At 49.8% G+C, this 25,684-nt stretch overlaps 1 protein-coding gene across 2 annotated transcripts in view; it reads left to right on the plus strand.

Annotated features, from left to right (window-relative positions):
• Window positions 1-295: 295 nt before the first annotated feature.
• Window positions 296-25,684, plus strand: part of LOC142819525 (uncharacterized) — a 38,395-nt gene continuing 13,006 nt past the window's right edge. The window contains exons 1-3 of one of the 2 annotated variants that reach the window (XM_075907342.1): window positions 296-421; window positions 14,720-14,810; window positions 15,172-15,360. In XM_075907342.1, coding sequence (XP_075763457.1) covers window positions 14,783-14,810; window positions 15,172-15,360 — 217 coding nt within the window. In that variant the 5' untranslated portion in view covers window positions 296-421; window positions 14,720-14,782. Of the gene's footprint in view, window positions 422-14,719; window positions 14,811-15,171; window positions 15,361-17,854; window positions 17,901-25,684 lie in introns of those variants that run through there. The other variant, XM_075907343.1, reaches the window with a different exon arrangement.

The raw sequence follows: 25,684 nt of genomic DNA on the forward strand, positions 1-25,684 counted from the left end.
CTGTGTCCCATTCTCCACCTCTGTACCCCCAAACTCTCCGGGCTGTGCCCCCACCCTGCATCTCTGTACCCCAAACTCTGTGCTGTGCCCTCTCCTCCATACCCCAAACTCTGTGCTGCGCCCCATTCTCCATCTCTGTACCCCCAAACTCTGTGCTGTACCCTCACTCTACTCCTCTGTACCTCAAACTCTCCGTGCTGTGCCCCCCTCCTCCGTACCCCCAAACTCTCCCCTCACTCCGTGCTGTTTCCCCACCCGCGGGCACCCTAGAGGCCCCGCCCCAGCTGGCCGCCGGCGTGGAGAGGGCGGGGGCTGCTCCAGCAGCTGTTACTGCGCCTGCTCTGCCCGGCAGCGGCACATTCGGATCGCGAGCGGCGCGCGATCTTCAGCGAGCCTGCCCCGGGAGCTGCTGCCGCGTGGGGTGAGTGTCGGGCCCGTGCAGCTCCGGGGAGAGGGGCGCAGTCAGTGCCCCCCACTGCTGGGGGGAGGGCAAGCGTGCAACGCCGCCTGCAGGGTCCGGAGCCACTGCGGCCTTTACCCCCCCCCCCCCCGCTCGCGCCTCCCCCGTACTTTGCTCCACTTCTCTTCCCAGTGTAGACATGGGTCCTCCAGATGTGCAAGGGTGCGGAGCACATCTGGGCCCCCGCTGGAGAGAGAACAAGGAGCCCCCTTCTTCCCCCTAGCGTAGACCGCCATGGACCGGAGGGGAGACAGCCCCACGCTGCCCACGTGTTGGGGGCGGCAGATTTGCCCCAGCTGCTGTGTTTAGTTTGGGAAGTCAGTTTTGCCCCTTGACAACGTGCCGGAGCAGGCTGGCGTGAGCAGGGCCGGCTTAGGAAGTGCGGGGCCCAATTTGAACCGTTTTGATCCAGGCATTTATTGGATAGTGAAAGAGAAAGGAGGGGAATTAGTGTAGATAAATGTTCAAATTAAAAAAAAAAAAAAAAAAAAAAAGCCTGAAGGAATTAGGACTGGGCTCCTACATCTCAGGGTCAGAACTGACTAGGATACTTATGACCAGATTTTCAAAGGTGTGTAAAGATCAGATAAATATCTTTGAAGATCTGAGTCGGCAACTGTCTCTTTAGGAGCTTAATTACCTTTGAAAATCTGAGCTTAGATTTCCAAGTCCAGTTTTCAAAAATGACTTTAGTCACTCAAGTGCTTTTGAAAATTTTAACTGGGGGCCTAAAGAGACAAAAATAAATAAAAGGCAGGAGATACGGTATTCCTTTTAAAAACGTGTAACATCTATTTTAAACTAAATTTTATATTATTTTTCTCCCAAGGGCAACTGATCCCTCTGGCCCCCTCACTATGCCACTGTCCCCCTTCCCCCCTCCTGCAGATCTATCATCTTATGCACGTGCAAGATCTGTGAGAGCTGTCCCATGAATCTGCAGTTAGTGTCTGTGGCGCCTGCTTTTGGGTGGTGTCTCAATGCTTCCACATTCACCTCCAAAGAGGGGGCTTCCCAAAGCAGGCCCTTGCTGCAGACCCCCAAGGCATCCACAGGTCCAGTCTCCTTTCAGAGGGCCCACTTCCCAGGGCTTGTTGATCTTGGATCTGGCTTCCATCCCCTCTCCAACCCCCATTAGAACTAGTGTGCCCTCCTAATTTAGGAAAAGAATAAATAGGAGGATTGGAAATTAACCCACCCAGTCTCACGTCCCCTAGGCAGGGAATGAGCCATCTACATTAGGCTCCAGCTGGAGTATCATATCCAGTTCTGGGCATCACATTTCAGGAAATGTGGAGAAACTGGAGAAAGTCCAGAGAAGATCAACACAAATGATGAAAGGTCAGTGTAATGTAGTTCTCCAGGGCCACTTAATTCCAGGAGGAGCCACACAACTTCCCTCGCACCACCATGTGGATGTGAATCAGCTTTAACTTACCCACTTTGACTTTACATCTGAAGTTGACTTGCCTTCACTTCCCTGCCCCTGTGTAGATGGGGCTTCATGTCCTCATTAGCTTCTAAATGGTACTAAGCAGCAGGGCTGGCACAGTTTTTACAATGGGTGCACTGAGAGCTTTGAGAACTGAAAAACCTGCAGCAGATGGGAGACCCCTTCAAGCCAAGGGTGCAGCAGCCCCCCTAAGACCAGCAGCTCTGGTAAGGAGTGGGTTTGAAACGATCCCCTGAGGGAACAGGGCAGCTTTTCCTGTTGCTTGAATGCTCCCGTGCCAATGTGTTGTCTTGTCTTCCAAGCCCCTGTAAATTGGAACAGCTGGGAGCACCATTAAGGGAGACGGGGCTTCTCCCCCTCTGTTTCCTACCACAATGGAGTGCAAGCAAGAATGTGACCTATTGCTCTGCACTCTCCCGGGGGAAACTGGAGCTGCCCATCCTGGAGCAGGAGAGCTGTTTGCATGGCCCACCCTTGTGCAGAGTCAGACTGGAGGTTCCCAAATGCCCACTGCAGTGGGGAGTCCATTAGCACCCCTTGCCAGCAGCAGCAGCTCTAGCAGTGGTAAATACTCCTTATTACCCAGGAGAGAGCAGTTTCCAGGGAGCCTGGGGGGAGGAGGAGGAGGAAGGCAAATCCTGTTGAGTGCTAATCTCAAGTCTCTCTCCACAAAGCTGTTTACAGTGTAAAGTCAGTGCTGCCTTTAGACTTTCAATTGCTCCTGCAGGAAATCAGAGGAAGCTATTGTACATACAAAGCTTCTCAGTCAGAAAATATAAATGTTATTATGCTTGAATTAGTTTGAGAACCCCTGGGACTTTGTTAACAATTCCTGGAGTGCACTTAATCAGACTAGGTCTCTTTACTAATTTCCTTAATTGAGTAGAACCTTGACAATAACATTGTTTGGAGGACAAATTTTCGTAATAATATTTAAGACTTATAGTGTCATCTTATATTTTCATTAAGGCACAGTTAAGAACATAAGAATGGCCGTACTGGGTCAGACCAAAGGTCCATCTAGCCCAGTAGCCTGTCTGCCGACAGTGGCCAGCACCAGATGCCCCAGAGGGGGTGGACCGAAGACAATGATCAAATGATTTGTCTCGTGCCATCCATCTCCAGCCTCTGACAGACAGAGGCCAGGGACACCATTTCTATCCCCTGGCTAATAGCCTTTTATGGACCTAACCTCCATGAAATTATCTAGCTTCTCTTTAAACTCTGTTACTGTCCTAGCCTTCACAGCCCCCTCTGACAAGGAGTTCCACAAGTTGGCTATGCGCTGTGTGAAGAACTTTCTTTTATTAGTTTTAAACCTGCTACCCATTAATTTCATTTGGTGTCCTCTAGTTCTTCTATTATGGGAACTAATAAATAACTTTTCCTTATTCATTGTCTCCATACCTGTCATGATTTTATATACCTCTATCATATCCCCCCTCAATCTCCTCTTTTCTAAACTGAAAAGTCTCAGTCGCTTTAGCCTCTCTTCATATGGGACCCATTCCAACCCCTAATCATTCTAGTTGCCCTTTTCTGAACCCTTTCCAAGGCCAAAATATCTTTTTTGAGGTGAGGAGACTGTCACACTTTGGTTCGGTGATGTGATGGGAGCCTCAAGGGTTAAAGCCGACTACCCAGTGAAAACTACTGGATGATGGTGAAACAAATGATTTTTATTAAGTGGAATGATTTTTTTTATCAAAACTAACAATTAGCAAATGGTTTTTTTAAACTAGCACTTGCCTAATGCTTTTATAGGGTAGAAAACCCTAAACTTAGCTGTACTTAACTAATTACAAACTTCTTTGATTACAATTCAACTATTCCAAATCACTGTCTCTAATTTGCTTAATGAAAAATACAAAAACAAAGCCAATATAATGATAATAAAAACTCTGTCCAAAGCCAGCCCCTCTATTGTTATTTTAGGGCAGCTGGTGGAGTTGGTCATAAATCTACTTTTACAACTTAACTCCTGGGCTTCTATTTCTAACACTTACACTTAGCCTAAACACAACACTACTATACAACATAAGATTATACAATTTACACAGTGTGGTTAACAGAACTTAGATACACTTTACAGAATTACACAGTGAAATTAACACAATTTAACTATTAATTAAACCAATAACCTATACATTTATGCAATACTTACAAATCCAGCAACGATAACAACACAAAGACACACTAGAACTCGGAGCATGCTCAGGACTTGTGCACCCCTATATTTGATTCAAAGGGTGGGGAAGCAGCCTCAGGGTGATCAATCCTTTAGCCGGGCAAAAAAAAAGATACGTGCCCTCAGTATACGGAACCTCCGTCGAACAAAGGTGTAGAGGGTCTTTTATACAAAAATTTGGTGTCTAATGCCATGCTAGGGTCTGCATTTGGCAGGGCCTGATAGGCTAGTGATGAGGTATTAGGACAATACTGCCCTATAGGAGTTTTCGTGATGTATGTGTGATCCCCTCATGGACAGGACCAGATGGGGCATGGTTAGTGTGAGACAGAAGTGTTTTATTACCCTATGTTTTCTTTTTCTCTTGCCCCTAAGACCAGTCAAGCTACGGTCAAATGAGGCTTATCTGTAAGTGCAGCTAGGTGCTATCTAGTCATGCTCACCTCCCTGTTTTCTGGTGCCTGTGAGTCTCAGGATGCCTGTAAGGTCTAATTCCATTCACAAAACCTGCATTGTGCACTTACAAGTTATGCTTTCTCAAAGTGTGACAGAGGCCTACATTTTCTGTGAGCTGCTTTGTGCGGCTGGATGGGCTATACGCAAAGGCCATGGACAGAAAAAGCCTGCTTTACAACAGAGACCACATCTGTACACAGTATTCAAGATGTGGGCGTACCATAGTTTTATACAGGGGCAGGAAGATATTCTGTGTCTTATTTTCTACCCCTTTCTTAATAATTCCTAACATCCTATTTGCCTTTTTGACCGCCGCTGCACACTCTGTGGAAGTTTTCAGAGAACTATCCACGATAACTCCAAGATCTCTTTCCTGATTTGTCGTAGCCAAATTAGCCCCCATTATACTGTACGTATTATTGGGGTTATTTTTTCCAATGTGCATTACTTTACGCTTATCCACATTACATTTCATTTGCCATTTTGTTGCCCAATCACTTAGTTTGGTGAGATCTTTTTGAAGTTTTTCACAGTCTGCTTCTGTCTTTTCTATCTTAAACAGTTTAGAAACAGTTAAGAATCATCCAGTTGGTTCACTGTAGGTACATGCTTAGGATTGCTATGTGACATTACAAAACCAGTTTCCAGAGACTAAAGTAGGCTTTTAGATTGGTCACTTGTAAATGCAAAAGTTCAATTTTGAAATTGATTTTTATGTTTATTTGCATCTTTCCATTGTAAGTACCTTGAACTGGAGTATGCTGGAGAAATATCACATGCATTGTATAAATAGATTACATTTTAAGACTGTTTCTAGCTAGTGAGTAACTTAATAGGAAAAGAAAATACATTGCTATTGGGAAAAGGTGATAACGTTTTTATCTACTGGAAATACAACTTTGTGTGGTAACAAGAGGGTTTGAAGTGATACCATTAGGGAACAGGGCTACTGATTGGCCAACATGGGTTTCTTGTCTATAGTAATATTTTCTTTCCAGTTGTAACTTTAAAAGCTTTTTGTCTTTCCTTTTTTAAAGATTGTGCCAAAACAAGTTTCAACTCTAATTTGTTAGTTATTCCTCATTTTAGAAGAATCATAGAATCATAGAATAGAATCATAGAACCGGAAGAGACCTCAGAAGGTCAAGTCCAGACCCCTGCTCTAGGCAGGACCAATCCCAACTAAATCAACCCGGCCAGGGCTTTGTCAAGCCGAGACTTAAACACCTCTAGGGATGGAGACTCCACTACTTCCCTAGGTAACCCATTTCAGTGCTTCACCACCCTCCTAGTGAAATAGTTTTTCCTAATATCCAACCTGGACCTCTCCCACCACAACTTGAGACCATTGCTCCTTGTTCTGCCATCTGTCACCACTGAGAACAGCCTCTCTCCATCCTCTTTGGAACCTCCCTTCAGGAAGTTGAAGGCTGCTATCAAATCCCCCCTCACTCTTCGCTTCTGCAGACTAAACAGACCCAAGTCCCTCAGCCTCTCCTCATAAGTCATATGCTCCAGCCCCCTAATCATTTTGGTTGCTCTCCGCTGGACCCTCTCCAATGCGTCCACATCCTTTTTGTAGTGGTGGGCCCAGAACTGGACACAATACTCCAGATGCGGCCTCACCAAAGCCGAATAAAGGGGAATGATGACATCTCTGGATCTGCTGGCAGTGCTCCTCTTAATGCAGCCATGCCATTAGCCTTCTTGGCTACAAGGGCACACCGTTGACTCATATCTAGCTTCTCATCCACTGTAACCCCCAGGTCCTTTTCTGCAGAACTACTACTTAACCGGTTGGTCCCCAGCTTGTAACTATGCTTGGGATTCTTCTGTCCCAAGTGCAGGACTCTACACTTGTCCTTGTTGAACCTCATCAGATTTCTTGTGGCCCAATCCTCCAATTTGTCTAAGTCATTCTGTACCCTATCTCTGCCCTTAAGGGTATCTACCTCTCCCCCCAGCTTAGTGTCATCCGCAAACTTGCTGAGGGTGCAATCCATCCCCTCATCCAGATCATTAATAAAGATATTGAACAAAACCGGTCCTAGAACCGAACCTTGGGGCACTCCGCTAGAAACCGACCGCCATCCTGACATCGAGCCATTGATCGCTACCCGCTGGGCCCGGCCTTCTAGCCATCTTACTGTCCATTTATCCAATCCACAATCCCTTAACTTGCTGGCAAGAATATTGTGGGAGACCGTATCAAAAGCCTTGCTAAAGTCAAGGTATATAACATCCACTGACTTCCCCATGTCCACGGAGCCAGTTACCTCATCATAGAAGCTAATCAGATTGGTCAGGCACGACTTGCCCTTCGTGAATCCATGCTGACTATTCCTAATCACTTTCCTCTCATCCAAGTGCCTCAATATGGATTCCTTAAGGATCCCTTCCATGATTTTTCCAGGAACCGAGGTAAGACTGACCGGCCTATAGTTCCCTGGATCATCCTTCTTCCCTTTTTTGAAGATGGGCACTACATTTGCCTTTTTCCAGTCATCCGGGATTTCTCCCGATCTCCACGACTTTTCAAAGATAATAGCCAAAGGCTCCACAATGACATTTGCCAACTCCCTCAGTACCCTCGGATGCACTAAGTCCGGACCCATGGATTTATGTATGTTTAGCTTTTCTAAATAGTTCCTAACCTGTTCTTTACCCACCACGGGCTGTCCATCTTCATCCCATCTTGCGTCACTTGGCGCTGAAGTCCAGGAGCCGACCTTGTCCGTGAATACAGAGGCAAAGAAAGCATTGAGTACTTCAGCTTTCCCCACATCATCTGTCACTAGTTTACCTCCTTCATCCATTAGGGGCCGCACACCCTCTCTGATCACCTTCTTCTTGTTAACATGCCTGTAGAAACCTTTGTTATCCTTCACATCCTTAGCCAGTCGCAATTCCATTTGTGCTTTCGCCTTCCTGATAACCCCCCCCCCCCCCCCCCCGGCATTCTCGAGCTATACATCTAAATCCCTCCCTGGTCATTTGTCCAAGTTTCCACTCTTTGTAAGTTTCCTTTTTGTGCTTAAGTTCACCAAGGATTTCCCCTGTAAGCCAGTCCAGTCTCCTACCAGGTTTGCCTCTCTTGCTACGCGTCGGGATGGTTTCTTTCTGTGCCTTCAATAAGGCTTCTTTAAAATACTGCCAGCTGTCCTGGACTCCTTTCCCCTTCATGTTAACATCCCAGGGGATTCTGCCCATCAGATCTCGGAGGGAGTCAAAATCTGCTTTTTTGAAGTCCAAGGTGTGTATTTTACTACTCCCTTTTCTTCCTTTGGTCAGGATCCTGAAATCTACCATCTCATGTTCACTGCTTCCCAGGTTGTGACCCACCTCCACTTCCCCTATTAGTTCCTCCCTGTTGTGAGCAGAAGGTCAAGCTGCGCACGGCCCCTGGTCGGATCCTTCAGCACCTGTGTCAAGAAGTTATCCCCAACATTCTCCAAAAACTTCCTGGATTGCCTGTGTACTGCCGTATAGGTTTCCCAGCAGATGTCAGGGTGATTAAAGTCCCCCACGAGAACCAGGGCCTGCGATCTGGAAGCTTTGCTCAGTTGTCCGAAGAAAGCCTCATCTACCTCATCCACCTGATTCGGTGGCCTGTAGCAAACACCAACCACAACATCAATGCTGTTGTTTGCTCCTTTAAACTTAACCCATAGACTCTCAACAGGTTTTTCTCCCTCTTTATACTGGAGTTCAGAGCAATCGTAGTGCTCTCTTACATATAGTGCAACTCCTCCTCCTTTTCTCCCCTGTTTGTTGTTCCTGAACAGTCTATACCCTTCCATGACAGCGCTCCAGTCATGCGAGTCATCCCACCAAGTCTCTGTTATCCCAATTAAATCATATTTCTTGGTCTGGGCCAGGGCCTCCAGTTCTTCCTGTTTGTTGCCCAGGCTTCTTGCATTAGTGTACAAACACTTCAGGTAACCAGTTGATCGTCCTATCTTCTCCATTCGAAATATGGGTCCTCCTTTCTTGCCCCTTCCTCTGCATTTCTTCCCGGTATCCGACTTTCCCACTTCCCTCAGGATTTTGGTCACCGTCCCCCGACGAACCTAGTTTAAAGCCCTCCTCACTAGGTTTGCAAGCCTGCCCGCGAAGATGCTCCTTCCTCTCTTCGTTAGGTGGATCCCATCTCTTCCTAACAATCCTTGTGCCCGGAACAGAGTCCCATGGTCGAAGAAACCAAAGCCCTCTCTGCGACACCATCTGCGCAATCACGCATTTATGTCCTCAATTCGACGATCCCTGCCCAGTCCTTTCCCTTCAACAGGGAGGATGGAGGAGAATACCACTTGGATCCAAGAATTTGGAGCGCTTCTTCCTAGCGCTACATAATCCGCAGTAACACGCTCAAGATCATTCTTGGCCGTATCATTTGTTCCCACGTGGAAAAGCAGGAAGGGGTAGCGATCCAAAGGTTTGATCAGCTTGGTAAGCCTCTCAGTGACATCCTGAATGCAAGCTCCCGGTAAGCAGCACACCTCTCGAGATTCCAGGTCCGGACGGCAGAGGGATGGCTCAGTCCCTCTTAGGAGGAAGTCCCCAACCACCACCACCCATCGTTTCCTTTTGGGGGCGGTGGCCGTGGAACCCCCCCATCCGTAGGACTACGCATCCCATGCCTTCCAGTAGATGGTGTTCCCTTCTGGTTTCTTCCTTGTGAGGTCCCTTCCAGAGCTTTCAGCACTGCAGAGCCTGTGGAGAGAGCTTGTGCTTACCTCTATAGCATCGGGGGATTCCCGTGCTGGCCTTTTTCCCCATCTAGAAGTTACATGCTGCCAGTTCTCTTCTTGGTCACGTACTGCCCTCTTTGGCTCTTCTGCCTGCTGTGCTTGAAGGATTAAACGCTGCTGTCTATCGAGGAAGTCTTCATTCTCTGATCGAGTGTAGGGTCGACACTTGGGCCTCCAGTCCTCTAATTTTTTCTTCCAAAATGTCGACCAGCTTGCACTTGGTGCAGATGAAATCTGTTCTTTCTTCTGGGAGGAAAACAAACATGGCACACGCTGTGCAGGTAACAACAGCAGACTCATCACCAACCATCGCTGCTGTCCTGGAAAAGGGATTTAAAAAGAAAGGCAAGAGAACCTCCCGCCCTTCCCAACTCCCTCTCAAAACTCCCTGTTAGCACTCACCTGTTCGCAAGCTCCTTGGTCGCTTGTCCGCTGCCTTATAAAGCCCCTCCCCCTACCAAGGCTCAGCCAATCAGCAGAGGCTTCTAGAATTCAAACTTTAATTAGCAGCCAACAGTTTCCACCTGCCAATCACAGCACAAACTCCATCAAGGGGAGGGCAGAGGAGAGGTGGTGGGGGGGGGGGAGAACCCTCACTCTCAAATGTTTGAAGGGAAACTCATCTTTAACCCATCAGAACTTTTTAGTGATAAATGATATGCAAATATAACTTAATTTGTATGATCATTTCCCAAAAAGCAATAGAAATTAAAATTTAAAAGTGTGTGAGTGTTTGAGGGTGATAGGTCAATGATATTTAGCAAATATTCAGCATGAATTTTATTTACCAGCATTAAGGCTCCAAGACTGACGAAGGAAAGTAAATGCAAAGTAATGGACGTTGGAAAAAAATAATCACAACTAAACATATAAAATGATGGGGACTAAATTAGCTGTTACCACTGAAGAGAGAGCTCTTGGTGTTATTGTGGATAGTTTTCTGAAAACTACTGCTCAATGTTCAGCGGCAGTCAAAAAAGCAAACAGAATGCTTGGAACCTTTAGGAAAGGATAGATGATACAACAGAATACATAGTATATGCCTCTTTATAAATCTGTGTTACACCCACATAGAATCATAGAATAATAGGACTGGAAGGGACCTCGAGAGGTCATCGAGTCCAGCCCCCCGCCCTCAAGGCAGGACCAAGCTCCACCTACACCATCCCTGACAGATGTCTATCTAACCTGTTCTTAAATATCCCCAGAGAGGGAGATTCCACCACCTCCCTTGGCAATTTATTCCAATATTTGACCACCCTGACAGTTAGGAATTTTTTCCTAATGTCCAATCTAAACCTCCCCTGCTGCACTTTAAGCCCATTACTCCTTGTCCTGTCCTCAGAAACCAAGAGGAACAAATTTTCTCCTTCCTCCTTGTGACACCCTTTTAGATATTTGAAAACCGCTATCATGTCCCCTCTTAATCTTCTTTTTTCCAACTAAACAAGCCCAGTTCATGAAGCCTGGCTTCATAGGTCATGTTCTCTAAACCTTTAATCATTTTTGTCGCTCTTCTCTGTGCCCTTTCCAATTTCTCCACATCTTTCTTGAAATGTGGCGCCCAGAACTGGACACAGTACTCCAGCTGAGGCCTAACTAGTGCAGAGTAGAGCGGCAGAATGACTTCACGAGTTTTGCTTACAACACACCTGTTGATACAACCTAGAATCATATTTGCTTTTTTTGCAACAGCGTCACACTGTTGACTCATATTCAACTTGTGGTCCACTATGACCCCTAGATCCCTTTCCGCCATGCTCCTTCCTAGACAGTCGCTTCCCATCTTGTATGTATGGAACTGATTGTTCCTTCCTAAGTGGAGCACTTTGCATTTCTCTTTATTAAACCTCATCCTGTTTACCTCTGACCATTTCTCTAACTTGCTAAGGTCATTTTGAATTATGTCCCTATCCTCCAAAGAAGTCGCAACCCCACCCAGTTTGGTATCATCTGCAAACATCTTGTGGGCACATCTGGTTGCTCCATCTCAAAGCTATATTAGAAATGGAAAAGGTACAGAAAAGGGCAACAAAGATTTGAGTATGGAATAGGGATGTAAGCGCCTAGCCGATAAGCAAAAGCTTATTGGATAGTCAAGGGACTAGTCGCTCACCCTTGCCTTGCTGCCTCTATGAGAGGCAGCAAGGGTTGGGGGGAAGGAGCCGGCTTAAAAGCTGGTTCCCCCCAGCATCATCTCTGATGGATGGCAGCGGAGGCAGGGCAGTAGCGGGGACCGGGCACGAGCCAGGAATCAACTGATTCCTGGCTCACACGTAGTCCCAGATGCGCCTGTGCTTTTTAAATGTATTAAGAGCTGACAGGCTCTTAATCCATTTAAAAGGCTAAAGCGCAACGGCGGACCCAGCATAAGCCAGGACAACTAATTCCTGGCTCATGCTAGGTCCCTCCTGCTGCACTTTAGCCTTTTAAATGGATTAAGAGCTGACAGGGTCCATCTAGCCCAGTGTCCTGTTTTCCAACAGTGGCCATACCAGGTGTCCCAGAATGAACAGAACAGGCAATCAAGTGATCCATCCCCTATCGCCCATGCCCAGTTTCTGGCAAAGACAATGGGCACCATCCTGACTAATAGACATTGACGGACTGGTCCTCCATGAATTTACCTATTTCTCTTATAATCTTGGTCTTCACAACATCCTCTGGCAAAGAGTTCCACGGGTTGACTCTGTGTTGTGTGAAGATTGTCTAGTCTGGCTTCCTGTATAATACAGGCTGTAGGTCTTCTCAGAAATTCATTCCAGTTTGACATCGAGCAGATTTTCTAGAAAAACATCCAGTCTCGATTGAAAAATTGCCAGACTTGCATAATCCCCTATTCCCCTTGGTAAGTAACGCCAAAGGTTATTCATCTCTGTTTAAGCCATGACCTAAGTGGCCCCCTTTTAAAAATTATTGCCCACCCCTGTTGTAGGTTCTTGGATCATTCCATGAACTTTTGCGTGCTGCTCACAGGGTGAACGTGCTGACCCAGCTGTGTGAGCAGGTGGATCAGGGCATGGCTGGCGCATACCCGGATGCAGCAATTATTCTCGCCACTGCTAGGAGTAGGGTGGGCCACTGATTCATCCCAGAGCAAGGAAGCACAAAGGTGGCCTAAAGTGACAGTTCTCAACTGGGGGGGCCCGCAAGCCCTTTCAAGGGATCTGCAGGTCGCGGCAGCAGAAACCCAGAGCCTGATCCTGGCATGTACCCCAACATGGGGCTGAAGTCCTGATTTTCCCAGCAGCCCCTGCACCCTCTCAGCGGGACTGAAGCCGCAATCCCTGATGCTCCATGTGGGGCAGAAACCCTGAACCCATGGGCAGAGTTGAGGAGATGGAGCGCATTGTATGACATGTGCACACACACACGCACCTCATACTGCAGCACAAGAGCACAGTTTGCTTGGGCAGCTCTACCCCTCCCAAACACACACTGCCCCCTCCCTCCCCCCCGGGCAGGTGGGAGATGGGAAGCTGGAGCCAGACTGTGTGGGGCAGCTGTGGCTGGTGCCATGGAGCAGGCAGCAGTAGCTTTCCCTCCTCTCCTGTGGGTGCCCTGGGTTGAAGCTGCTCCTCACAGAGGCAAGTTACCGCTGGCTACCTTCGCTTCCCGGCCTGCAAAATGGGGACTAATGATCCTCACTCAGCTTTGCAAAGTGCATCAGGATCTAAACCCAAACTTTAACCCTGGGATCAGCTGGCTGAGGGGTGTGACGTGATGGAGCCTTTAAAACCTGACTGGATGTCTCTTGGTATAGCCCAGCCTGGGGCTGCGGGCCACAGGCAGGAATCCCTAGTGGAGCTCTGGCCTGCCTTGTACAGGAGACCAGCCTACATGCTGATGGGTCCCGTCTGGCCTTCACATCTGAGAACAGTGCGGTGTGAGCTCAGTCTGCCCTACAGGGAGCTCCCTGGCACCCCACTGCCTCCATCTACCCCCAGGAGAGACCTCCAGGGCGGGGCCCGGACAATGCACAGGCCTGGGGGGGGGGGGGAGCCTGGCTGCATGGCACAGGGGCTAACGGAAGAAAAACCGCAGCAGCCTTGAGAATACAATGGTACCTGGAGGCAAAGGGCTCTTGCGCCCATTGGAAGCCTCAGCCGCGCTCCGTAGTAGCTCTGCGTTCTGGAGCTGGGTGCATGGCCCAGAGCCATCCCCTGCATAGGAGCATTTGGGGCAGCTGCCCAAGTCCTTGCGCTTTGGGGGCCCTGCAGCAGCCTCTTCAACTATCCTGTGGACGGGTCCCAGGGCGGCCTGGGGGATTACCTGGGGGCCAGGTGTGGGTTGTAGTAAGATGAAGGCCTAAAACATAAGCCCATGCAGCACAGGTCTGAAATCTGAGGCCTAGCTGGCAATGAACAAAACATGGCGAACGTAAAGCAAAGCAGACCCTTGCTCCCAGACCTTGGCATGAGCAGGTCTAAACCGAATTGATAATAGGTCCAGGGCTGAGACTAACTGATAATTGAGACTGATCATGAATTGTAAACACACAGCTCATTGAAAAAGACAGTGGTACCCACCCCCCATGGATACCAACTCATGGTCAGGAAAAGGGTCTAAGATAAAGAGCTTGATGGACATTTCCTCCCCACGGATACTAACTTTGGTTGAGGTTGATGGATGAAGATGGTCTAATCAGATGACAAGGCACAAGGTGATTGGTGGTAACCTGGCAACATCAGAGGATGGCAACCTCACACATCAATAGTGATGTGTTTGTACCTGCATATAAGGTGGTATCTTGGGGTACAGTCTTTGAATGGCCATTGAGGGCAATGGAAGTGTTTCATTGTGTTGAGCCTTTCCATTGTTATGGGGTACAAATACATAGTGGTTCAGTAGAGTCTATTGACAATTATTAATGTACTTCACTTAACAATAAACCTAGCCTGGCACCTTCCATCCTTATCTGGTTTGTGGTCTTTGGGGGATCTCTTGGAGTCTGCTGTGGAGACTAAATGCACTAGCACACAGCACTGAGCACACACGCAAGCAGCCATCTGGTCATCATCGATGGAGTCAGAGACGCGCGAGGACATTGCAACAGTCGCTCCTGGCCCCAGCTAACTGGCAGCATTGCCTGAGTAATGCTTGGGTCAGCCCCCCGCATTCAACACAGCGGTGGGAGCCTGTTCGGCTCCGTGCCCATATCCCAGTTTGCTCTGCTCTGCTTCACTAGGCCCCTGCATGTAATCCCCTGGCTTACACAGCTTGGGGGAGCGGGCTGTGGAGTTGGGGTGCAATGGGGGTGAAGGAGGGTGGGAAGAGATGGGTCTGGGGGGGCTCTGGGGTAGGGGGAGCTGCGTCATACCCCCCCTTAAGGACGGTTCTGGTATTGCCCATTGCTGGATGCAGGCCCCCTTCCCCCCCCCCCCCCCCAGAGTAACATTTTGTTCTTACAGCTTTTCAGATCTGTGCTCAGCAATCAACTTTTCACTCACCCGCGGAGGGGCTGAGACAAGACCATGGAGGCTGCCAGCCTGCCAGAGAACGGTAATGCCCTTTGTCCTTTGAGCACAGCACAGGGAAGAGCAGCGTGTCTTGCCTGAGGGAGCAGGGGAGGTGGGCATGTGAGTTCTAGGACTGACTCTGCCCAGACCTTCTGCGTGACAAGTCATTCCCCGCTCCCTGCCTCAGTTTCTCCTACGCTGTTTTCCAACCGGGGCAGCGGGCCATGCTGTTTTCTCCAGCAATCTGTTGGATTGGATTCTGGAGCGACTGAGGGAGGAGTTGCAGTGGCGGGGGGGGGGGAGGGGAGTGGAGGGGGCAGTCCTCTGTGCCACTGTCGGAAGAGAAGCCAGCAGGGGCGTGACCTCTCACAGCACCATGATCCACCTTGTCTCTCTGCCCACAGGCCAGTTTGCCCCCGGCTCCTTCCTGGCGAAGCTGAACTCCCTGGTGAAAGGAATTGGCTTCCCCAGTCCTGACCTCAGGCGGGCCCCGCACAAAGCCTTTGGCAAGAGACGGGCGTGTCTGCCACAACCAGCCTCTCCCCCAGGCGAGGTGCCGAGGGCCGGACCCCCCCCACCAGCTCACTCCAATGGTAAGATAAAAAAACCTCACCTGGTGCATGGTGACCGTTGAGCTCGCACCGTCCAGTGGGGGACTCCCAGCCCAGGAGTGGGTGACAAGGGGTCTGAGCCACCTTTGCCGCAGGGGAAACAGCTGCCCAGCATGTGGGCAGCAGCGACTGGTGACATCCCTTGCTCCGCCCATTGCCCCACCCCTTCACACTTCAGCACCTCTTCCCAGCACTCTCCGGAGCAGTGCAGCCAGGGAGCAGCGCCATGCAGTCTGGAGCCCCCTGGCCTGCGCTTCCCCACGGCTGGTGGGTAGTGGTAGGGCCGCATAGCGTGGACTCCTGCTGCCGGCCATCCTGCCTTGGGGGTGCACCACCCACGCGTCACCGGTGCCTGCAGGATCATGCAGAGTGGGTCCCAGGCCTCATTGCAGAGCTGCTGGAATGAGCCCTGGTAGAGGCTCCCTCACCGCCCCGAGAATTTTCTCGCGGTGTGCACTGTCAATCCCTGCAGAGCCATCCCTGTGCTGCAGCCGTGCCCCGCTGTGCCTGTGCCATGCTCAGCTGCCACCTCCCAGCCTGGCTGGCTCAGTGTCAGCCCTGTCCCTGCGCTTCCCGCACGCTTTGCCCTGCTTCATGGGGACACGTGTGGTACACTCCGGGTACAGGAGTGGCCCCATGGCATGGCGAGGAGGAGCAGGGCTTGCCACCCCCTGGCTGATGTGCTCACTCAGCCCTTCTATCACTAGGGGGGATATGGGACCCAACCTGAGCAGACAGCAGGGCAGCCAGGTATGCCCGGTTCAGAACATGTGGTGTGCATGGCTGTGGGCAGCACTGAGCCCTGGAGAGTTCCCCCTCCCCCTCACTGGGGCCACCCTCTCTGTCCCACAGCTCAGCGCTCCCTCCGGCGGGACAGGCCGAGATACGAACAGGGAGTTTCGTGAGGGAGTTTTCCAGGTGAAGGAGGAGCAGTTACGGGACCCGATTTTTTTTGTTGCATCGCAGTGTGAATGCTCTCCGGGTTTTGACGCCCTAAAGGGTTTTTGTGCAACAAAACTTGCCTGTGTAGACAAGGCATTCTCCTCTCCCCATTCTGTTTCCTTCCCCTCTCCTCTGTTTTGACAGACTTCCGGGCTTCATCAGTCTCTTAACTGGTCCTGATTTCTTATCTCTTCCTCCCAGCAGGCGAGCCCTTAGCCATAAAGATAAAGCAGGGCATGGCCAGGAGAGGAAATGCAAACCAGGACTTCCCCCTCAACCACTCATCAGCGGATCAAAGCCCTCCTAGCGAGGATTCTGCTGCAGGGGTTACTGGGGATGGTTTCTTAAGCAGTGGGATGGAGCCTGTGGCAGTCAGAGAACGGTCCTGGCTCTCTTCTTGCCCTTTACCCTCTTAGCTCCTTGCCTTCAAACTTAACACGGGGGTTTGGGGTGATTTTTACAGCCAGCAGCAGAAAGTCCTGCCAGACAGCTTGAGCCAGTTCAGGAATCCTGGTGCATTCTCAGAGCTAATGTAAAATAACTGAGCGTGCTTTTCGCCCAAGATGATGATTGCGATTTCTTCCTAACTTTCTAAAAAGCTTAAACTTTCTTAAACGTAATCACGCCAAGTAACATTTTAACAAATAAACTTTTAAATTAACGTGAAAAAACAGAGCCTTGGTATAAAGCTTCGTAGCCCCCTCTCTCTGTGTTTCAAGTTTTTGTCTTAGGGATATTTTGTAGAAATCCTCCATCTTGGTTTAAAAAAACCAAAATAGCTGTAGCTTGCTCTTAAAGTTTTTCCTAAATGAACTGCTCAGTGTTTGAAAGCAACTGCAGATGTGCTTTGTAGCGGTCACATGCACTTTTAAAGGTAGTGTGAGAAAACAGAACACACACACACACACAAGAAATGTGCGTCTGTCCGTCCATCTGTGAGTCTGTTTGTTCAAGAATTCCTCCTAAACAGTAAGAACTAGGACCATCAAATTTGGGATGCAGCTTCCTCTTCTCCTAAAATAAGCCAAGGTCAGGGTTTGGTTTTGACAGGAAAATGGGATGTGCCTGGAATCAGATGTTTTTCCTATGACACGGAAAAAGAGGGGGCTGCTAGAAGGGATAGTTATACTGCAGAGTGACCACAGGGGGTGGCCACGCCACTGTTTCCTCTCACCCCCGGGCTCTGCCACAGGGAGAGCCACAGGTACTGCCCACCTTCTTCTCTAACACCGGGCAAGGGGGCAGGTAGTGCAGCCTCCATCTCCACAGAGCTTTTTAAGTCTCAGCTTGACAAAGCCCTGGCTGGGTTGATTTAGTTGGGATTGGTCCTGCCTAGGGCAGGGGGCTGGACTTGATGACCTTCTGAGGTCTCTTCCAGCTCTATGGTTCTATGATTCTAACCCCTACTCTGATTCCTGCACCCCCACTTCCTGCCCTGCATGCCCCGTCTCCCCCACCCCGTCCTGACTTCTGCACCTTCCATACTATGCCCTGACTCTTGTATCTTCTCCCCTCCCCCCAAAACAAGGGGGTGATAAGAATCCGAGCGATGCCAGGTACATCTCTGCTAGTTGACAAATGTAAGTGAAGCAGCTTTGTAATGCTCTCTCTCAAACTTATAAAAGTAAAATAACTAAAAGCCTTACCTTAGTGGTATTTTGTGGCAGTCTGTTGAAGTGAGAGTGACAGTTTATACGGACATAGCGTTTGTACAGTGTGGAGAAGCAAAGCCTTTATTCAGCCACGTTTTTCCTTCTATTTAGGGCTTTGTTTACACGTCCACGTTTAAAGCTCTCCCAGGCACTAGCTAAACCACCTCCACAAGGCAGTCACCAATGGCAGCTTGCAGTGCTTACAGCGCTGAAAATTGCTGCTCGGGGTGGGATGTATGTGTTTTTTCCACACCCCTGAGCCAGAAAGTTAAGGTGAAGTAACTTGCCAGTGTAGACAAGCCCTTAATAACTGAGCAACTTCAGTGAAGGAGCGACACAGCATATCTGAAGAAACCTACCCCTCAAGCCACTATCTCTTTTCTTCTAAAATAACAATGTTTGCAACAGAAGAATTGTTAATCACAGGATTAACATTTAAAAACCCCATATAATATATTTGTGAAATGAATATTTTTTTTGGGGGGGGGGGTAGTATAATCTCCCCAGCTTTTACAGATAAAATAAAAGCATAAAAAAAGATGATCTATAGTTTCATGATTGCGTGAAGGAGGCAGATAAAGATGGTTGCTGTCTAAAGGAGCATAACCCACCCTCTTCATTAAAACAACTTCCCTTCGCAGCGAAATAATTTTTAATCGCAGGATTAAAATGAAATAAAATGAGAATTGAAAGAAAATGTTTAAAAGCTGTGCTGCCACAAATAAAAACAGGTACGCATATTTTTAGTTTGGATCTATCCATTACAGCTTAAAGAGATGCCAAGAACAGTAAATTAAGTAAACTAAATAATTATTTTCCAGCAGAAAGATGTGCCTATAACACACCTTAAAACACCTTATCCTATTTACCATTGAGGGTTGCTTGTGCAGCTCTCTGTGGCTACGGCTACACAGCCGGGGGTTTTTTGGAAGAAGATATGCAAATCGGGTCTTGTGAAAGAGGGGTTTTTTTCCCGACATTTGGCCCCATCTAAACAGGGCCAAATATTGGAAAAACCTCACCCACAAAAAGAATTAGAAGAAGATATGCAAATGTCAGCACGATTTGCATATCTTCTTTCGAAAAAAACCCAGCAGCGTAGCCGTAACCTGTATATTATATGGGCTGCACCCACATAATATATGTGGTATCTGTATGGCCCAGAGCAGTGTTTCTCAACCAGTGGTACGAGTACCCTCAGGGTACTCAAGAGAAGTCTGGGGAGTATGTCAACATAATTGAAATTTGGAGAAAACTGAATTTTTGTTTTATGTTTTACAGCACTTTATTATTTTTGTACTTTTTATACCCAAAAATTTCATTGCCTGCCCAGCTATGATTAAGTTGCTTAAACAAATGTGTTGCAATGGTAGAAAAAAATTTTGTGTGTCTGAAAACTGTAGGTACTGGGGGTACTTATATTTTTTGTAAAGGGGTACTGTATAAAAAAAGATTGAAAAACACTGACCCAGAGATTGCCACAGGGTCCACAGCTGTGTGCTGATTAGGCTGTGGGCTGAAAAATTGCTGCCTTAAATAACTCACTAGCAATGCCTGTTTTTGTTTAGCATTTAAGGGCCCTAAAGAATTATTTTTCATTTTTTTTATACCATACCTACCTTAGCCGTAGATGCTTTACAGAGTCAAATAATACAAGACAGGAGGTGAGAGCCTGGGCAGTTACTTAAAACAGGGGTGTTTGCGTGACTGAAAGCCCCCTGCAGAATTTTCTGGGGAGAAAGGAAAAGGCACAGCTTTAAAGGGAGAGGTTATAATTTGAGGAAGTACATAAGAAAGGGGGAGATGAGTGGGTCAGTGTGGCAGCCCCGGTGCCCTACTCCCTGTACTCTAGCATACGGGGCCTCTGTCAGAGAAACAGATTGCACATACACCTTTTACTGAGAGATAGTAGCCAAACAACAAATGTGAGATACACAAACCTTAAGTGGCAACCTACTTCCCTTTTAATAACAACTGCCTCCCCCCTCCTGCCATGATGCAGCCAGAAATCGCTCTTATGTGGGGCAGGAGGCCAATGAACTCTTGTGCTATTGGCTAACCAACTATTGCAGGAAAGCGGATGAGCCATTCAGACATATCGATTAAAGATGGAAGTGCCCAATTTCAGCCCTCAAGGAGAGGAAGAGGTTGGCTCTTTGATAGTGCTACATTATAATTACACAGGAAAACTTATTTCTAGGAGAAAAGGCAACTTAACAAATGTTTCATGTCCCCAAGATCTGAATAGTGTTGGTTGCCCTCTGGCAAAGTACCAGATTTCGCAAGTGTAAGTCCGTTGTGGTTGGCAGCCTAACTCTCTGTGACCTGCTAATGGGAACAGTTTACTAAGTAACATTCTTATGTCTGGAAGGAAAACTCTGGGACTGTCTTAAACCAGATTGTGTATTAGGAAAGGCTGTGGGCTTGTGGCCCGAGGAGCTTCCACTTTTAGTTCGGTGGCAATGGAGAGACATTTGACTGTGTTTAAAAAGGAAGCCTTGTGAGGCAAATAAAGTTCAGGGTTATCTTACCAGACTGTTGGCTTATCTCGGTTTCCCTGATACTTTAGAATTCCCTGATAGGAAATGTATTTTGTGACTTGCCAGCCTGCTCAACAGTTTTGCCTCTTTATTCCATCCGTGTCCTTATGACCATTTGGTTGATGGCTTTCTGTGCATATTTGCATGCTAATAATGCAGAGCTCTCTGGCACTGCATAAGACGTTTGTGGTGGTTGGTGTATTCACTTCTGGTTGGACTTCAGTCTTTGCTCTGGTGCTCACAGATGTAGTGAGCAAAGTCAGGATGCTGTTTTATACAAGACTGGTTCGTTGCCTGGGCCCTCGTTCCTTCTGCACTGAATCTTGGCGATTGCACTACGGCCAGCGAGGAAACGTGGCGGGTTTTCTTTCAGTCTTGTTTGTGGCTGCCCAGGGAAGACCAACATGGCAGATCTCTGTGATCTGTTTTGGGGGAGCAGGGACACAGGCAGAGGGCTGCTCAGGCTCCCTACTCAGGGCAATTGTGAGCTGTGGAAGACCCTCTATCATGCTGGGGTGCAGCTCTGGGTCTAGGAGAGCTGCATTGGCAGCTGTGGATAGGCTGGGAGGGGAGGGTATGGAGCCCAGCCAGGGAGCTTCAGTGAAGCCTCTATGGAGGAGAGAGGCTGAAAGCAGCCTCCAGCTGTGACCCTCCGTGCTGGGCTCCCCTTCCGGCCAAGGGCAGGTGGAGGGTCTGAGACTCCACACAGGCTGCACACATGGCTCTCCCCAGCCGAGCTCCTGCGGGGAGAATGCTTTGAAGCCTCAGCCCAGCCCCAGGTATCTGCTGATAATTGTTGCCGAAGGCAGACTCGCTGTGGATACACATTTGCGTCTAGTAGTGAGGGCTCGGTATGGTGGGTCTGAACTAGCCTGGCACAGAGCAGTCCGAAAGGAGACACTCAGGAGTTGTGGCCAGCAGCTGCTGCCCTTTGCTTTGTGCCTAAGAACCCAGCTGGGGGCCAGCACCGCCTTGTCCCAGGCACTGCGCGCAAACAGGCCAGAGAGAGCCCTCTCTCCTAAGAGCTCGTTAATTCATTGCTGGTCCCACCCTGAGCAAATGGTGACTTGTGCTGGGAAGCAGCTTGATTGTATTAACAGCCGTGCACTCACGAGAGGGTAATTTGCAGATCCCAAGGCCAGCCTGGCCCCAAGGGCAATGAGGAATCCATCTGTTTCTTGCACTGGTGACAGCTTTCGCACTGGGCTGCTCTATCTTGGCTGAGGAGGGTCACGCCCCCTGGTTTGTGGTGGCAGCTGTCACAGCCCTGGGTGCAGTGGGGGCTGGGGCCTGCAGTGGCCAGGAGGATGGAATGCTGTCTCTGTTCCATAGGGACTCTGCTCCTGATCCATTTTCAGTCTGTGCCAGTGGCTGTGAAATTCTCTGTTGTGCCCCACGAGCTGGTGTGGGGGGGTCAAGCTGCTGCCGTTTGTTTCCCACAGGACTCCCCGCCCCCAATCCCGCTACTGCCTGTGAGCATGCGGCAAGAGCCTGTCACCAAGCCCAGCGCTCAGGCTACCTTCCCCTCTGCTGGGCAAAGCAGGACAGCTGCCTGCTCCCGCTGGTAGGAGAATCCCTCCTGTTAGAAGTGACCCTTAACCTCTTCCCCTCCTGCAGGAGCCCCAGTGCATGGGGATGGGCTCCCCTAAAAACCCTTCTTTGTATACCAGTGAACCCTAAGGCTGCCCAAAGAGGTGGGGGTATTGCAGGACTGACTCATCGCTGATCCTGCTGTTCAAGTGCTTTCTTGCACTTTTCTCTGTGTCCGCAGTTAAAGTGTCTGCTTGCTGGCTCCCATGCAGCAGTCCAAAGGCTCAGTGTTTATGGCTTATTTGTAGAATGGGAGAGCTCAGAGACCCCACCGGAGATCCGGCCGCATTCTGCTGGTGCTGTGTGTACTTAGCACACGAGAGCAGCCCCTACCCCGAGTTGCTCACACTTGAAGGCGAGACTCAGGTGGAGCGGAGCAGATGGGGCGGGGAGGAGGGGGAATGCTTGGGGGCTCATGACCATCTGTGGCACATCTGGGAATAGAACCCAAGTCCTTATCTACGTTTGGCTGCAAACCCTGCGCAGGAAGGGGAGGAGAGTTGAAATCCAAACAACACAACTGTGTGAGTGTGGCCCAAGAATCTGAGCCAGCGAGTTTAGTACAGGGCTAGCTGCTGGGCTGTAGGAGCTTAATAGCTCCAGGAGGCTGAGCTGTTGCCTCTGCCTCCCCATGCTGTCTGCTACGTTTGCTCTGCTTTTTCCTGTGGTTTTGTAGATTCTGGTGTAAGAACTGGGCTTTCCCTGAGAATTTTTGGATTCTGTCCCCATTGATTTAGCACCTTGGGTGGTTCAGCGCGGGTATAAATTGCCCAAGGGGGTTGTGGAATCTCCATTATTGGAAATATTTAAGATCAGGTTAGACAGGCATCTGTCAGGAATGATCTAGATGGTATTTGGCCCTGCCATGAGGTCAGGGGACTGGACCTGCTGACTTCTCGAGGTCCCTTCCAGTTCTAATGCTCTATGATTCCATGGGAGTCCTAGCATAGTGCATCCCTGTTGCCTTCATGGAACCCTGACTCTTGTGAAAAGTACCCCCAGCTCTTCAATGCGCGCAAGTGCCTAGGAAGTAGCTCTGATGTCTGGACAGCACCTCCAGACACACCGCACCTCCTCCAGCTGTTGTGCCTGCACATGGGTGCCAGAAGCCCTATGAAGGCCTGGTCCATAGAGGAGTCATAACCATGCTGGGACTGCACCCCTCATCCTTATTGCAGGTCACAGTGGGTGCTGCCCTCAGTCCGGCATTCCAACTTAAGAGGACGTGCCAAGGTCTCCCCTCCGCACCATGCTTTAGGTGGGGCCCTTGCCCATGTGAAGCACAGGGCGGGCCTCACTTGCTTGTCTAAGCCCTGAACTGGCTTGACCCTGCGTAACAGGAGCGGATGAGATCCCTGCAGGCTATTGGGGAGCAGGGCAGCATACGGACACTGAATCGCAGCCCTACCACCAAGGCTCTGGTCTGGGGAGGGAAGGGGTGGGCAGAGAGATGCTAGTAAGCACGGCTAAGCAGGTCCCATGTCTTTCAGCAGCTGTTGGCCAGAAATGCAGATCCTGTTGGGAGAGAGGTGGCGGTCCAGGGGGGAGTTCAGACCTTAGTCACGCTTCTCTTCCTGAGTGGAATCTCTGGTGGCTTCTGTGCAGACTGCCTCCTTCCCCTCTGCCCCAGGTTTATGATCTTCCCCAGGGGTATGGGAGGATTTGAAAGGCCTGGGAGGGGGCAGCTGGCCTGGCAGCCGGGGAATCGGGTTAGGTGAGGGGGTGTTTGGGACCGTGCGTGGAGAAAAGATGCTTTGGGGGGAACGTCCTGGGGAAGGTGCTTTAGAACAGGGTACTCAACACGTGGCCCATGGGCCCTATGTGTCCGCAGCCTGTATGTTTGTGGCCCACGGTGCAGTTGGGGTTTACTGTGCGGTTTGGTTGAGATGTGTTTCAGTAGTTAAATTCCTGGACTGCTATTGCTCATTAAAAGTGCCGTCATGTGGGTGGAAATGGGGTAAATACTGCGTTTTATTAACATCAGCAGAACTGACTTAAATGGGGCCTGCGTGTTGTCTTTGTATTCATGCCCGTCAGTGTGGAAGAAGCTATTTGCATATATTTGCATGTATATGCAACCACATTTAAGTTGCAGCCCTCGGCATGTGCTGTGAGTATCATTGTGGCCCCCGGGCTTCTGAAATTGAGTAGCCCTGCTCTAGAGAGAGAGCTCCCTGGAGCCGGGCAGAGGCATCCTTGCTATTCGCTGCAGCATTAAAAAATTTGGTTCTGCAGCGGGCGTGTGGCACCCATGCCAAAGACCTGTGAACTCCCTGAGTGGAGCTGGAGAGATGGATACACCTGTGTAAACACCCTGAAGGGGGCAGAGTGAGGAAGGGTTGCTGGGAAAATAGGCTCGGACCTGAAGTGGGGACAGTTTGCACCTACAGGGCTGTGATTGGGGCGGGCATGTGAGAGCCAAGACTCCTGGGTTCTATTTGTAGCTTGGCCACTGGCTCTCTGGGTGGCCTTGGGTGAGTCGCTGCACCTCTCGGTGCCTCAGTTTGTCAGGCGTGTCCAAGGATGAGGGACAGGTGGTGACCTCCCCCTGCCTTCCTGGGGCTGAGGCTGGATCAGTGGTCGTGGCCAGACCACGATGTGGAAGGTGTTTGGTGACGTATTAGCTCACGCCTGCTGTGTCCTCATCTGGACAAGGCCTGAGATGAAAGGTGCTGGGGAGGGGAGACGCCCTTTCTCCTTCTCCCCCACGCTGGGCCCTGTCCCCAACGTGTCTTGTGTCTCACACAGAACCGGACTTGTCTCTGGCTCAGCCAGGGACGTTGCTTGCTGGGCTCCTCCAGCAGGGGGCAGGTCCCCAGCCGTGGCCCTCACATGGCAGCTCCGGCCCTGGGAAGATACGTCAGTGGGGCTTGCTCTGTCCAGCCCCATCCACCCTTTGTGCTGGCCATCCAGAGGGTCTGCGGTGTTGGGGGAGGGGGGGAGACCTCGTCTCTGCATAAGGAGCCATGGAGGGAATAATCTAGACATGGGCTGGCAAAGGGGACCAGGCCTCTACCCCATCACCATCTGAGCCCAAATAGAGATGGGGCTGAGCCTCAGTGCTGGGATCTAGGCTACTGGATGTGTAGGGCCAAGTCCCATCTAGCACCCAGCTACCCCTTACCCCACTGTTCTGTGTGGGGGTAGATGCTACCCCTGTGTAGATGCTACCCCTTACCCCACTGTTCTGTGTGGGGGTGGGGGAGAGGGGTTGGGAAGGCTCTGCTTTTTTCTGGCATACAGAGGGGTCCTCAGTCCCATTTCTTAGGCCTTGGCTTGCATGTGACTCCAGCCCTATCAGATTTGCAGACATGAAAATTGTGTGCAATCTGTGTGTGGTTGGGGGTGGGGTTGGTGTGCTTTTTACCCTCTTCTGTACAGGTTTCATGGGGGAGACCAGCCTTTCTCAAATTGGGGGTCCTGATCCAAAAGGAACTGCATGGGGTGGGGTCACAGCCTTGCCACCCCTACTTCTGTGTTTCCTTCAGAGCCAGACAGCAGCAGCTGCTGGCCAGGAGCCCAGCTCTGAGGGCAGCACCCTGGCGGCAGCAGCAGCTCAGAAAGTAAGAGTGGCAATCCCAT

Source organism: Pelodiscus sinensis, chromosome 24 (assembly GCF_049634645.1).
Source record: "Pelodiscus sinensis isolate JC-2024 chromosome 24, ASM4963464v1, whole genome shotgun sequence".
Classification (NCBI taxonomy): domain Eukaryota; kingdom Metazoa; phylum Chordata; order Testudines; family Trionychidae; genus Pelodiscus; species Pelodiscus sinensis.